Source organism: Hyperoodon ampullatus (genome assembly GCF_949752795.1).
Source record: "Hyperoodon ampullatus genome assembly, chromosome: 10".
Taxonomy (NCBI): Eukaryota; Metazoa; Chordata; class Mammalia; order Artiodactyla; family Ziphiidae; genus Hyperoodon; species Hyperoodon ampullatus.
In genome coordinates this window covers 45,050,836-45,065,222 of record NC_136923.1, presented here as the reverse complement: position 1 = coordinate 45,065,222, position 14,387 = coordinate 45,050,836, and the positions used below count along the sequence as shown (strand labels likewise).

At 46.4% G+C, this 14,387-nt stretch overlaps 1 protein-coding gene across 1 annotated transcript; it reads right to left on the bottom strand.

The window, feature by feature from the left end:
- Positions 1-9,070: 9,070 nt before the first annotated feature.
- Positions 9,071-12,716, bottom strand: RPL14 (ribosomal protein L14). The gene is made up of 6 exons (XM_079712544.1): positions 12,679-12,716; positions 12,060-12,161; positions 11,382-11,476; positions 9,759-9,858; positions 9,614-9,667; positions 9,071-9,400 (listed from the first exon to the last, which is right to left on the bottom strand). Exons 1-6 carry the CDS (start codon positions 12,679-12,681, stop codon positions 9,119-9,121), a joined length of 636 nt encoding a protein of 211 aa, XP_079568670.1. The 5' UTR covers positions 12,682-12,716; the 3' UTR covers positions 9,071-9,118.
- Positions 12,717-14,387: the final 1,671 nt, after the last annotated feature.

The following is a 14,387-nucleotide window of genomic DNA, read 5'->3' as shown; positions in this document are numbered from 1 at the left end:
ACACACACCCATATAAAATATTCTTACAGAAAAAAGTTCTTACTATATTCCGTCTATATTCTTAAGTTGACCAACAGAAATCTATTTTCACTACAAAAGGTTTGAAATCCTTTAGTTTTACAAAGAAAAATGACAGAAAATGAAATGTTTGGACTTGTCTTTTCCAGTTTGGGTCTGAAGCTCCAGCAAGGGAACCTTTTTCATGTTAAATCATTAAAAGACCGAAGGAGGGAAAGCTGAAGAGGAACACGGTAGGTTCTCCTGCTTACCTGTGCAGACACCTCTCACCTCTCTCCTGATGGGTGTCCAGGGATCCAGGACCCCTGGTGCTTCCCCTCGCTCTAGCTGGAATATCAGATCTGGTTTGGGGAACGGAAATGATACTGAAGGAGAAAGAAAAGGAACAGGAAGCTGAGGAGAGTCTCCTCTGACCCCTCTCAGCCCACCCTCTGCTTTGCCAGGTGGAAAAAGAAGTGATGTCCTAGGAGATGAAGTGAGGCCAGTATGGAGAGACTCTGGGGTGTAAGGAGGGCTCAAACTGTTTTGCTCAGGAGGAAGTTTATTCTGGCTCTGAGAACAAAGAAAGTTCCCACTGTCATTGGAAGTGTGTATGGGGGAGCCCCAGGAGACTCTCACACAGAGGAGATGGGGCCAGAGTCTCCTCCAGGGAATTGAAAGAGTGAAGGAACAAACATGGAACCTTCTCAGTGCTCTGTGCCCAGAGCAAAGCCCCTCCCAGGTGAGTTCCCACAGGGAAAGAGGGGAAGTCTTTTTTTGGCCACACCTTGCAGCTTGTGGAAATCTTAGTTCCCTGACCAGGGGCTGAACCCGTGCCCTCGACAGTAAAAGCGTGGAGTCCTAACCACTGGACCGCCAGGGAATTCCCGAGAAGTCTCGTTTAAAACCAAAGTGGCGACTTCCCTGGTGGTCCAGTAGCTAAGACTCCACGCTCCCAATGCAGGGGGCCCGGGTTCAGTCCCTGCTCAGGGAACTAGATCCCACATGCTGTAACTAAGAGTTCACATGCTGTAACTAAGAGTTCACATGCCACAACTAAAGATTTCACATGCAACTAAAGATCACGCATGCTGCAACTAAAGATCCTGCATGCCACAACTGAAGATCTCGCACGCCGCAACTAAGACCTGGCACAGACAAATAAATAATAATTTAAAAAAAACAAAAAACAAAGCAAACCCAGATCTTTCTCCAGCAGCTACTCCTACAACTCGGGATTGGGGAGCTCAGCTCATGGAGCATCAATCCTGGTAGTATTAGAGATCCCAGATCCATTAAGGAGGAAACCAGGAGCCCACAATGGCAAAAGCCGAGTTTTAGGAAGGAAGGAGGACTCACCCAAGGAAGTTATGTTTGCATAATTCTCCAGCATCACCTCCCTATACAGGGTCCCCTGAGCAGAGTCCAGGCTGGCCCATTGGTTCTGGGTGAAGTACATGGCCACGTCCTCAAAGCTCACTGATTCCTGAAACAACAGGTTCCTGCTCAAGCCCTGGATGGGGCAGAGGGAGCGGCCTGAATTCCAGGAAAGGGAGGAATCTCCTGGAGTCCATGGTTCTGAGCCCCAGGGAGGGTGTGTACTGGAAAGAAGAGCCACACAGCACCCCAGTCAGGCACAGCCCTCAGCCAGCATCCCCATTTTCAATGTGCTTGCCTCTGGGGCCCCACTACTGTCATCCCAAGCACACAGTGCAGCACCTACTGTTGTCTGCCTGGTGATCACAGCAACCCTGGGTCTGGTTCCATGGGCTGGGTCCATCTTTCTGGCATGTTTTCTAAAATGACCACAGCAGGTATCTTTTGTCCAGGCTCCTCCCATTCTGAAGTCCCCATCAGGGCCTCCCACTCAGCTCCTCTCTGGACAGCCCCCTCCATATCTTTTAGTATAGACAGAGGGGTGATTCTTCCTCTTCCCAACATCTTGCCTTATCAGAAAGCTGTTTGTCCTATGAAGGCAATGTCACCTCCTCCTTTCCTAACACATCTGACTCCAGAGACAGAAAGGCAGTCTCCATTCTTCAACATGGACCTGTCCCTGATCACCTAAGCTCTGTCTGACCTGCCGACACTGTCCTCTTCACCAGGTGTGTCTCTTCCTGCCTCCCATTGAGGCCGTTTCCACCTTCCCAAGGGAGAAGGAAAGTCATAGTTTGTTTAGGCCATTGTGCCTTGTCCCGTGTCAGTTACTTTCACATCAATTAGCTCAATCCTTAGAACACATCTGTGAAGTAAGAATTATTATTCCCATTTCTAGATGATGGGGATCAGTGATAGTAAGCACTTTCCAATAGACAAAAGTGAGACCTCTTTATCTGAGTATTTATTACAAGGTTGAATAAGGAAGCAAAAATTTCAAAATGAACTGACCACTTACATAAATTAGTCCTACTACAATATCTCTCCCTGAATCACACTGTCCCCTATCCCAGTCTGTCATGTCAACAACTGTCTCTTTGTGCTTAGTCCCTTATGGGTGGAAGAAATAACCAAAGAAGTATTGGAGGGTTGTAGCCATCATTGTAAAGATTCGTTCAGACAAGAACCATCGCTGGATGCTAAATCTAGGTGGAAATTTTGATGAGGAGCAGGATATGTGCATGCTCTGAAATGTTTCCCAACAGATTTATCAGTTGCAAGGGGAAAATAATAACTATACAGTGAAGAAATCAGATAACACCTTGACCAGGAAATCTAAACATGGCTAGTGTGACTGATGAACTGGATTTCTAATTTTAATTTAAATAGGCACCTGTAGCTAGTGGCTCCCTTACTGAACAGTGGAGAGAACAGACACTTTGCTGATCCTGAATGTAATATTCTGTCTTTACTTCCTTGAGAGTCACCAGCTGAGACCATGGTCCTGACCTTCCTCCTTCACATTATGGCTTCCACCCTCCTCTCCTCTCTAATTATCGATGCATCCTTCGTTCTTTGTTCTCTGCAACATTCAGCTTCTCAACATCCGGCTCCATCTCTCATCACTCTGCTTTGGTCCTTTGCTAGTACTTCCTCCTTCTCCGTTATTAAATCAACAGCATTGTGGATTCCTCTATGTGGGAAGCAGATAACAGAGCAGCATAGCATAATGGCTAACAGCACAGACTTTAGAGCTGTGGTTCTCAATGGGGGGTGGGGCAGGGGGAGATACTGTGCTCAACAGGGAATATGTAGCAATGCCTGGAGATGGTTTTAGTTGTCACAACTGTCGGGTGGTGGTGATAATACTGGCACCTAGTGGGTAGAGGCCAGGGACGGATGTTACTGTGGGGGACACAGGAGGGTCCCCCACAGCAAAGGGTTACCTGGCCCAAAATGTCAACAGTGCTGAGGTTGACAAACCCAGCTCTAGAGCCAGACTCCCTAGGTTCAAATCCCATCCCTATAGCCATGAGCTGTATGAACTTGGATGAGACACTTAACTTTTTATGCCTCAGTTTCTTCATTTGGAAAACTGGGATAATAGCAGTACCTAGCTTATGGGGCTCTTGTAAGGATGGAATGCATTAATATGTGTAAAGCAAACATCACCTGGCACATGATGTTATATAAATCTCAGCACTTATTACAACCACAGATGAGATTAGGGGAACTTCCTAAAACATTCCAAATAACAAAAGTTTCTCATAGAGACTGAAGCAAAGGCTGACAGTTATATCTATCTATCTATCTATCTATCTATCTCACTTCTGAGAGGTCCTAAAAGAGAGCAACTCAGCTGAGAGGTTTGAGTTTTTAGCATCTCTTCTAGCTGGAATGCACATGACAGCTGGAAATCAAGCGGCCACCTTGGATCATGAAGTAACCTTTGGTATGAGTGCCAGTGCTAGGACCCTGGAGCAGAAAGACGGAAGGAACATGGAGGACTTCCCTGGTGGCCCAGTGGTTAAGAATCCGCCTGCCAATGCAGGGGACATGGGTTCGAGCCCTCGAGCCCTGGTCTGGGAAGATCCCACCTGCTGTGGAGCAACTAAGCCCGTGAGCCACGACTACTGAGCCTGCGCTCTAGAGCCTGTGAGCCACAACTACTGAACCTACGTGCCACAACTACTGAAGGCCGCGTGCCTAGAGCCCGTGCTCTGCAACAAGAGAAGCCACCACAATGAGAAGCTCGCGCACCGCAACAAAGAGTAGTCCCTGCTCACTGCAACTAGAGAAAGCCCACACGCAGCAACGAAGACCCAACATAACCGAAAATAAATAAACAATTAATTTTAAAAAAGAAAGTAATTTATTAAAAAAAGAAAGGACCTGGATGTGTGATGACAGTGGAGCTGCCACACTAGCCCTAGGCTGCTTCTCCCAGACTTCTTTGCTGTGAGAGAGAAGCTTCTATCTTGTTTAAGCGACTGTCGCTTGGGTTCTCTTAGTGGAACATAATCCCCCATGACTACTATAGTCCAGGCAAAGCCCTTGGAGAGAACAGACTGTCCCCAAAGATGTTTAAACATTTCCTGACACAGAAGTAATGTTGGCTTAAGTGCTGAAACAGAAGTGCATGGTCCAGTGTCCAGAAAAATGAACCAAGTACACATTGCTCTTAAGTTTCTGGGATGGACCTTTCTCATTATATGATACATCCATTACATGATATACCCAGCTTTCTCATTACATGATGTAGGACTCTGGAGAAAAATTTACTGAAATTATCCTGTACCACTAAGAAAACTCTGGAGGGAAAACTTCCTCCAGTACTGCATGAATTTGTGCCAACAATGCATACAGCCTCTTACGCAGGTTAAGCTGCAGTCTTTGCAATGGGCTAGAGGCACTGGCTTCAGCTCCAAACTCAGCATTTCTCCAAGAATTCACCTCCTTCATCAATCCACACCCTCCAATGCTCCCTGTTTGGGCTTCATTGTACCCTGACTCCGTGGTCTGCATAGTAAACTCCTCCTATGGGCGTGCCTGTTTAATCTTAGGTGGCAGCATTCCTCTGTGTATTGTCACGCAGACTAGCACTCCCCAAATTTTAACTTGCCCATTAATTCCCCAGATACTGTACAAATGTATCTTCTGATTCAGGAGATCTGAGGTTCTGCCTTTCTAATGAGCCCCCTAGTGAGACCAAAGCTGCTCATCTGTGCACCGTACTTGCAGTTTGCATGGACATAGATTCTCAGCTTCTAGGAGAATTTATTGGCTGATGCTCCCCTCTTTCCCAACCTGATCCTCCCAAGTTTATCCTACTCTCCCTCATCAACTCCCCTAACACACTCCTTTGCCATATTCTTTGATGGATGCAAAGCTAAGCACAGGACTGTCCAAGGCAGGCTACGGGTCCTGTAAAGCCCTTTCATATCTGTTTTGAATATGGAAAGCTGGAAGAAAGCTCAGCTCACCTGGGACCATGTCTGGAGCATGGCTGATGACCCCTGGCTTCGCGCGGTGCCCTCTTTGTTTGGAAAAGCAAGAACCTTCATAGCTAAGAGGAGAAAGAACCACAATGAGACTGACCCTGTCTTGTTTCCCACACTTGCCAACTCTTCCTCCCTCAGTCTCCTCGCCACTATCCTTGGAAACATACTCTTAGGACACTGTTGATGGCCTCACTGCACCCTCGCTAAGGATTCATTGTGTGCTACAACTGCTCCTTTGTACACTCTACAAATGTGCCTGGTGAGGATGTAAATTCCTAGAAAGAATCTCTGAAGCAAGAGTCAAGGACTGCAGTGTATTCATGGTTTTTAAGAAAATCCCTGACCCACTGTGAATGCATTACTAAGTAGTCTGCACTGAATGCTTCTACTGATCATGAATGGCAGACTCTAAACAAGCTTCTAGAGAGAAAGTAGGGTAAAAGGGGTCCATGGACCTCTGCACCGGCTGCAGAAAAAAATGCAAGGGGTGTTCTGACCCCGGGAGGAAAAGGTAAGACGCTCAACGTCCCAGTGGGCGATGCGGACCGGAGACCACATCCACATCTGAACACTCAACACTGGGAAGTAGGCGACCCCAAACGTCACCTGACCCCACCTTGAGTACCGCGAATCAGAGGAGATCCGGCCGGATCTTCGAGGCAGGAAGGTCTATCGCGCTTCTCCGGCAGAAGGCTGGGACCAGGCTCGTGGCGCCCCGAGGGCCCCTCCGCAGTGAGTGCCAGGCCCTGACGCCCGAGCTCCGGATGGGGAGGGGTGGGCCACTGGGGAGCAGGGTCGCGGAATCCCCAGCCGCTCCCTGAGTGCCGGCAGCCCAGCCGAACTGAGCCAAGGCGGAAGCGCTCCCGGCCGGCGCCCTGGGCGCCTCTCTAGGAAGCCGGGAGGCTGGCCCTTCTCCATGGTTCCCCCAAGCCAGACCCCAGACTACTGCTCCCGCACCGGCTCTTCCCTATGGCTGCTCACCCCAAGTTGACGATCACTTCCTCAAGGACAGTTACCACGTTATACTTCTTGTGATGCTTCGAGTTCTGGCGCTAAGGTTTGCTAGCAGCAACTTAACCTAATGAATATAAAGCCCCATTCTCCCGCTTAGTGGCTGATGGCCTGGACCGTGACCTAAAATCATGAAGTCAGGGGTCTGACTATCCAGGTTCAAATCCTGTCTCCACCATTTATTCACTGTATGGCCTTGTGCTAAGTACCAACCTTTTCCTCAGTTTTTCAGTTGAGAATGGTAATAGTTTCAAACTCATAAATTCAATGGATTAACTGACTCAGTCAATTCATGCAAAGCACTTATAACAACTTCTGATGCTAAACTTATCACACAGATACAGGCTGTAATACTGTGAATTAAGAAATACATATTTGGGGAATTCCCTGGTGGTCCAGTGGTTACGACTCCTCGCTTCCACTGCAGGGGGCGCAGGTTCATCCCTGGTTGGGGAACTAAGATACCGTATGCCACGCGGCCAAAAAAATTTAAAAATTAAACAAGTTAAAAAAAGTTTGGTCTTCACTTCTTTCTGACACAAGTTTCTAAAATCCTTGGAGTCTCCGGAGTAGTGAGACTGACTTTGTGTTTTCTGATAAGTCAGCAGCTGGGGGCTCCTAACTTCGGGGGTGACAGTTGGGGGGGCCTCGTCACCAGAGGAATCCACCAGGGGATTGGGACCACGTGGCTTGAATGCTAACCCCCACCGCCTGGAGCAGAGAGGGGCTGGAGATCCAGCTAATCACCAATGGCCAATATTTTAACAAACGTGCCTACCTAATGACCCTCCATAAAAACTCTCAAGGGATGGGGGGCTCAGAGAGCTTCCAGGATGAATACATGAAGGTGCTGGCAGGGTGGTAAGCTAGTGAGGACACGGAAGCTGTATGCCCCTCCCCCCACATCTTGACCCATACACTTCACTTGGCTGTTCCCTAGTTTTATCTTTCGTGACAAACTGGTAACAAAGTATTTCCCAGTTCTGCAAGGAGCCTTAGCTCTAATAAACTGTTAAACCTAAGGAAGGAGTCATGGGAACTCCAATTTTCAGCTGCACAGTGAGAAGTACAGGAGGCCTGGGACTTGCAATTGACGTCTGAAGTCTGGGCAGACCCCTTAACCTGAGGCTCACCTGGGTAGTTAAGGGCCAGAATTTAACTGAAGCATGGAGAGTTACAGAAATAGTGTGGGGGAAAAAACAAAACAAAAAAACCCATACATTCGCTCTCAGATGTGCTGTAAAAACTCATAAGCACACAATAAAAATACTTTGGGGGCTTCCCTGGTGGCGTAGTGGTTGAGAGTCCGCCCGCCGATGCAGGCGACACGGGTTCGTGCCCCGGTCCAGGAGGATCCCACATGCCGCGGAGCGGCTGGGCCCGTGAGCCATGGCCGCTGGGCCTGCGCATCCGGAGCCTGTGCTCCGCAACAGGAGAGGCCACAACAGTGAGAGGCCCGCGTACCGCAAAAAAAAAAAAAAACTTTGACAAGCAAGCATTCAAAAGTTTATTACTCATGAACGCTACCTGGAATACTAGAGAATGCAGTTCATGAAACTTAAAAAAAAAAAAATTAATCCAAGAAGAAAAGGTGGGACAGAAGAACCAGTGGTAAACCAAGAGACTAGTAGAAGACATCACTTATTTAATTATCAAGACTACCAAATGGCATCACCACTTTGTTTTGGACTCTTGTCAAGGTAAGGAATACGGCCAAGCTTGACACCATCTGACCTTCCCACTCTTGTTCCTCGTTTCATTCAGTTCAACAGCACACGATCTGAATCTCAGGTATCACTCCATTTAAAAACACCCTATGGCTTCTTACACCCCACCTGCCCAACACAGACCGAACAACTGGCTTCTGGGTCCAGTGGTCTCTGGCCAGTCCTCTATATTCCTGAGGTTCATACCACCCTTCTCCTTACACCATCTTTCTTTTGGGTGGAAGCTGAAGATTCCACTTTAGAAAACCCCCTCAGACAAGGGCAGGTAACCCAAAATTGCCTGCATTTCTTCTATCACAGAAACTATTACACTGTATCACCTGCCTATTAATACCACCAAGCAAAAATGAGCTGTCCTCCTTGTCCCAGTGAGGCTCAGAAGCCAGCCTTTTTTTTTTTTTGCGGTACACGGGCCTCTCACTGTTGTGACCTCTCCCGTTGCGGAGCACAGGCTCTGGACATGCAGGCTCAGCGGCCATGGCTCACGGGCCCAGCTGCTCCGCAGCATGTGGGATCTTCCCGGACCGGGTCATGAACCCATGTCCCCTGCATCGGCAGACTCTCAACCACTGTGCCACCAGGGAAGCCCAGAAGGCAGCTTTTGATTAGAAATGATTGTGGACCAGAAACTTTAAGGAACCAATGTATAATGTATTTGTTTTCCTAGTTTATTTTTATAAGAAAATTTACTAAACTCGAGCATCAAAAGCAGCTGGGATTTTACTTATTTATGGGAAATATATTTGTACAAGGGAAAAAAAATTAACCCAGTGGTCTAATTATCATGATTTCCCATGAGAACATTACTTACAACTTTTGTGTGATGACTTTGAGTCTGGGCAGAGTGGGACTAAGGAACTGATTCTCCAATGACAACATTAACAGCCCTACCATCATCTGCCTCATAATCCCGGCCCCAGTAACAGACTTTAATCCATACATTAAACAGATTTGCCAGCATGTCAAAAAGAACCTTTATTCTGTTTATAACAGCCTCTTATGCTCTCATGCTTTCTTGCCAGATGCCTTTGGAGCAGGTGCTTTCTGGGCTGGAGCTTTCTGACCCTTCTGAGCCTTTGGAGGAGGTGCTGCCTTCTGGCCTGCAGCTTTCTGGGCAGGAACCTTCTGGGCTGGAGCCTTCTTACCCGTAGCAGTCATCTTTTTTGCTGGAACCTTTGCAGCAGCTGCTGTAGCTGCCCCCTTAGTAGCAAGTGCTTTCTTGGGAGAAGCCTTCAGGAGAGCTGCCTTTTGAAGTTTCTTAACTTCAAGCTTGATTAGTCTGTTCCTCTGAAAAATTTCAATAGAAATGGTTATCATATATGCATACAAAACACATGTCCATCTTGTATGTATGGAATATATATGTACAGAAGACAACCCTTATGATGTCTAAGACTCCTATGAAGTCAACTTTGGTCTATAAGCTTAGGCAAGCAGAATTAACCAGACAAACAAGTTTAGGGTTGGAATACAACAATCCTGAATTAATTAAAAACTTACCATTTTCCTTGCCTTCATGACTTTATAACGATCAAAATCTGTCATCTTGGCTTTCTGTTTAAAAAATAAATAAAACAACCTCTGTCATACCACCTTCTAATCCTCCCCAGAAAAGGTCCAAATTCAAATGACTCTAAATCATTACCTTTTCTCTGGCTTCAATCTTCTTGGCCCACCTTGTGGCTGCCCACTTTGCATTGATATCTGCCTTCTCCCAGGCTTTTCGGACATACTTCTGGCGGGCACTAGAAAGAGCCAAGACCATAGATTAAGAAACCATCTTTGGGACATTCCTGGTGGCCCAGTGGCTAAGTCTCCGTGCTCCCAACGCAGGGGGGCCCAGGTTCGATTCCTGCTCGGGGAACTAGATCCCACACGCATGCCACAGCTAACACCTGGTATAGCCAAAAAATAAATAAATAAACAGATATCATCTTTGAAGCCACATAGATCCAAGGACAGCTTTTCATCCTCTGAAAAAGCACAATTTATACCCCTCAAATTAAAAAAGCATAAGGAAAATGCCAAAAGAACCCTTCTCATTTTTTCTACTTCCAGCTCTAGTTGTCTCCATAGAAAACACACCACCTGGCACAATGTATCAATATCTTTTACTTGTTTGAACGGTGTTCACTAAGCCAGGATGTCTTATAATCTCAAACACACACTTTTATTTATTTTTTAATTTTATTTATTTATTTTTTTTGTGGTACGTGGGCCTTTCACTGTTGTGGCCTCTGCCGTTGCGGAGCACAGGCTCCGGACGCGCAGGCTCCGGACGCACAGGCTCAGTGACCATGGCTCACAGGCCCAGCCGCTCCGCGGCACGTGGGATCTTCCCGGACCGGGGCACGAACCCGTGTCCCCTGCATCGGCAGGCAGACTCTCAACCACTGCACCACCAGGGAAGCCCCACACAATTTTAATAAAAATATGCAAACCATTCCACTTTCTGGGTTTAAAAATCACCTGATCATGTATACAATATCACTCAAATAGTGGATGTGTAGAAAGCATTTTCCTTTTCATAAATGACATAAAGTAACTCCTTATGCCTTATGCCTTTATTTTGTACAATAACGCTTATAAAGATTTGTGTTCAAACACCATATAAAATGGAATTATAATCATTTTGAAATTCCTTTCAAATATCAAAACCCAGTATGCTTAGAAAATAAACTAGTAATATGTCACAGCGCATGTTCCATTGCAAACAACTGTCACTGCGCAGCAACACACCATAGTGTTTAACTTCTATAACCTAAATCATGTCAAGAATCACAGAATAACTGCCTTAATCCTTTATAAACTGGGAATAGAACCTCTTTGTGGCTGTCATAAGGAGATGATGTATATTAAATATTTAATAGCCGACACATACGAAAAGCTCAACTAATGATAGACTTGCAAGAGACAATCGGTAGTTTTGTTCTGAAGCTAAAATGGACTAACATATGTTGTGGGAACCACATATATAGGGAGGCTTTTGTTGTGTAAAACCTGAAAGAAAGGGGAACAAGAGAAAAAGAATGGGAAATCTGGATAAAGGGAAAGCCAGAGAACTACTGGACCGCAGGGAATTTTAGAATAATGCCTGTCCACTTCTACGATGTAAATCCCTTTTCTAAACTGCTCTCACTTTCACACTGCTTACTATGTTCTCAAGAGAAAAACAACAAAATAGCAAAAACATTTTTAAATTAAACTAAGCAAACTTTTGCTAGCATTAACAAAACTAGGGGAGCGGTAACGGTTGGTGGATAGTCACCTGTGTGGGAACTTGAGGATGAAGTCAGTGAGCTGCATGCATTTGAAAGGCATAGCCTGTCTCCTTACTTGAGTGCAAGGTCCATCCACCAATGCCTAGAAGACGTAAAATCAAGGATCTCAGTGTAAAAATGTAACAGCATTCAAACTGCAGATACTCTATATATTATTCCTTTCAGAATCATCAAATCCTTATATTTAAATGCTTTTCTTTAAAGGTTAAAAAGACTTAGCAATAGTAGCACAGCATAAAACCCAATTACATATAACTTAAAATCGTTAACCCTTGCATTCCCAACAAATAACTTTATGATTATTCACGGCCTTTGGTCAATCCCTCAGTTGTGGTGTTCTAATAGTGACAATAGCAAATAATGGCATTCTGTGTGCCTGGCTTTGTTCTAAACTTGCTTTAAACATAACAACTGATTTAAACCTCACCTACGTTTTAGCCCATAATTAGTTAAAAACTCTGCCTAGCTGAAGGAGCATACCCAGCAGTACCCGCCAATTCAAGTCCATACTCCTAACCCCTATCTGCATTGGCTGTTTCCTAAAATAAAGCTACCACCCGTAGTACTCCTATCCTAAGACGTCTGTTGGGACAATTACCATTATCACCTACACTGCATATCATCCACTGCCATGTGAAGCTGTGACACTCTTCCTTTGTACTTACCCTGTTCTGATCAATAACATCTACAATCGCGACCAGCCTCCCGGCATGAGGCCCAAAGGAGACGTAGGCCACCCGGCCAACCTCCACGAATCGCCTGAACACCTAAAATTGAGAGGTGGGGGAGAAAAAAATGATTAAACATACTCTCTAGTTTGCAAGGCTTTGCAGCTTAAAGGTAGCGTGGCTAAGAACAGGGAAAAAGAATGTTGAGGGTAACACGCCCAGGTGCCATGGAACAACCTAGATAGACGAAATCCGCAGAGGCGGCGGCGGCAAAAGCCAAGTTCCCGCTGGCCTACGGGGCCTGCACGCCGGATCACCAGCCCCATCCCAGCTTGGCCCCAGCGGCCGGGGCAAGCGACTGGCCACCCCAGCGGTCCGGCGCAGGAGGACGAAGCGCGCACGCGTGGCCCAGGCAGCGCCAGGCCTACCGCGCCCCACACGCGCTCGTCGGGCACGCATCCGGAAAGCTCCCAACTCCATGTCCTGCCCACGCGAGGACCCTCACCGCGCGCTACCTAAGACCCACTGGGCGCCATTCCGCGCCTCCACTCCCCAACCCAAGCAGAGATGGAACAGCATGGCAGGCAGACCTGGAGCCCACGGGTAGGACACTCACCATATTGGCGGCGTTCGGCGGAAAAAAAGAAAGCCCACCCGACTGTGCGCATGTGTAGAAGGCGGCCCCGCCCCTGCGATGAACGAGACGCCGACGTGGGCACCGATTGGTTGGGACGTTCGCCCGTACGAGCACGCATGCTCACTGGGAAAACAAGTCGGAGCTCGCCGGAGCGTGCGGAAGCCGCGCTCCTTTTCCCGGACTTGGAATCGCTGGATTGGCTTAGTTGATACCGCGGGTAATTTGTAGGAAGGTTGTCTCTTAAGGCTTGAGGGTGAAGGCACAGAAACTGTGCTTTCCGTTGTGACTCTGTCCTCATTCCTTTCGACTTCCTATTTTAACGTTCTTCCATCTTTCCTTCCGCTACTCAGTACGTTCTCTCCCGATTTTTGTCTAAATGTTACCAATGGCTTAATACTAGATTTTTTCTTTCCGTAAGTGACTCCAGTAATTTTATTAACCTTTCATCTTAAAATAATTCAGACTTTACAGAAAAGTTACAAAACTGGTACAAATAATTCCCATAAACGTTTCACTTACATTCCCCAAGTGGTAACATTTTACCATTGCTTTATCTTTTATTTATTTATTTATTTATTTTTTTTTTTTTTGCAGTACGCGGGCCTCTGACTGTTGTGGCCTCTCCCGTTGCGGAGCACAGGCTCCGGACGCGCAGGCCCAGCGGCCACGGCTCACGGGCCCAGCCGCTCCGCGGCACATGGGATCCTCCCGGATCGGGGCACGAACCCGCGTCCCCCGCATCGGCAGGCGGACTCTCAACCACTGCGCCACCAGGGAAGCCCTTAATCTTTTTTTTTTTTTGAACCATTTGAGAGGAAATTGCAGACATGATGTTCCTTTATCTCTACACACTTAAATGTGATATTTCCTAAAAACAAGGACATTATTCTACATAATCAGTTCAGTGGTCGAACTCATGAAATTAATAATAACATAGTCTTTTTTTTTGGCCACGGCACAGCTTGCGGGATCTTATTCCACGACCAGTGATCGAATCCGGCCCGGCAGTGAAATCCCAGAATCCTCATCAGCCAGGGAATTCCTACATAGTCTATTATTTAATCTGCACCCCTTATTCAAATATTATCAGTTGTTCCATTTATGTCATTTCCAGCAAATGAAAAAAAATCTTCCTGGTCTATGATCTCATGAAGGGTTACAATGTATTTAGTTATAACGTCTAGTCTTTTAAAAGCTGTAGTAAACCTTTTCTTGTCTTTCATAGTACTGACATTTAAAAATACAGGCTAGTTGTTTTGTAGACGGTCTCTCAATGTTTATTTGTTGTATTTTTCATCATGATTAGATTCAGATTATGCATTTTTTCGTAGAAATGCCGTGCCCTTGATGCATCACATCAGAACACCCGCAGAATATATCTTTGTCCCAATATGGCAATGTTAACTTTCATCCTTAAGGTGTTGATCATTGTGCTGACAATTCCCAAATGTATTTCAGTCCTTTCCTCTAAGCTCTCTGCCAGTGTATATTCCCAGGACTGTTCTAGCAGCCTTCTAAGTGACCTGCCTTCTCCATTGCTCCCTTTACTCTGTTCTCTGCTCACCAGTCAGAGGGGTCTTTTTAAAAAGTAAATTGGATAACATCACTTTCTTTTTAAAGTACTTCAGGGAATTCCCTGGTGGTCCAGTGGTTAGGGCTCCACGCTTCCACTGCAGGGGCCACAGGTT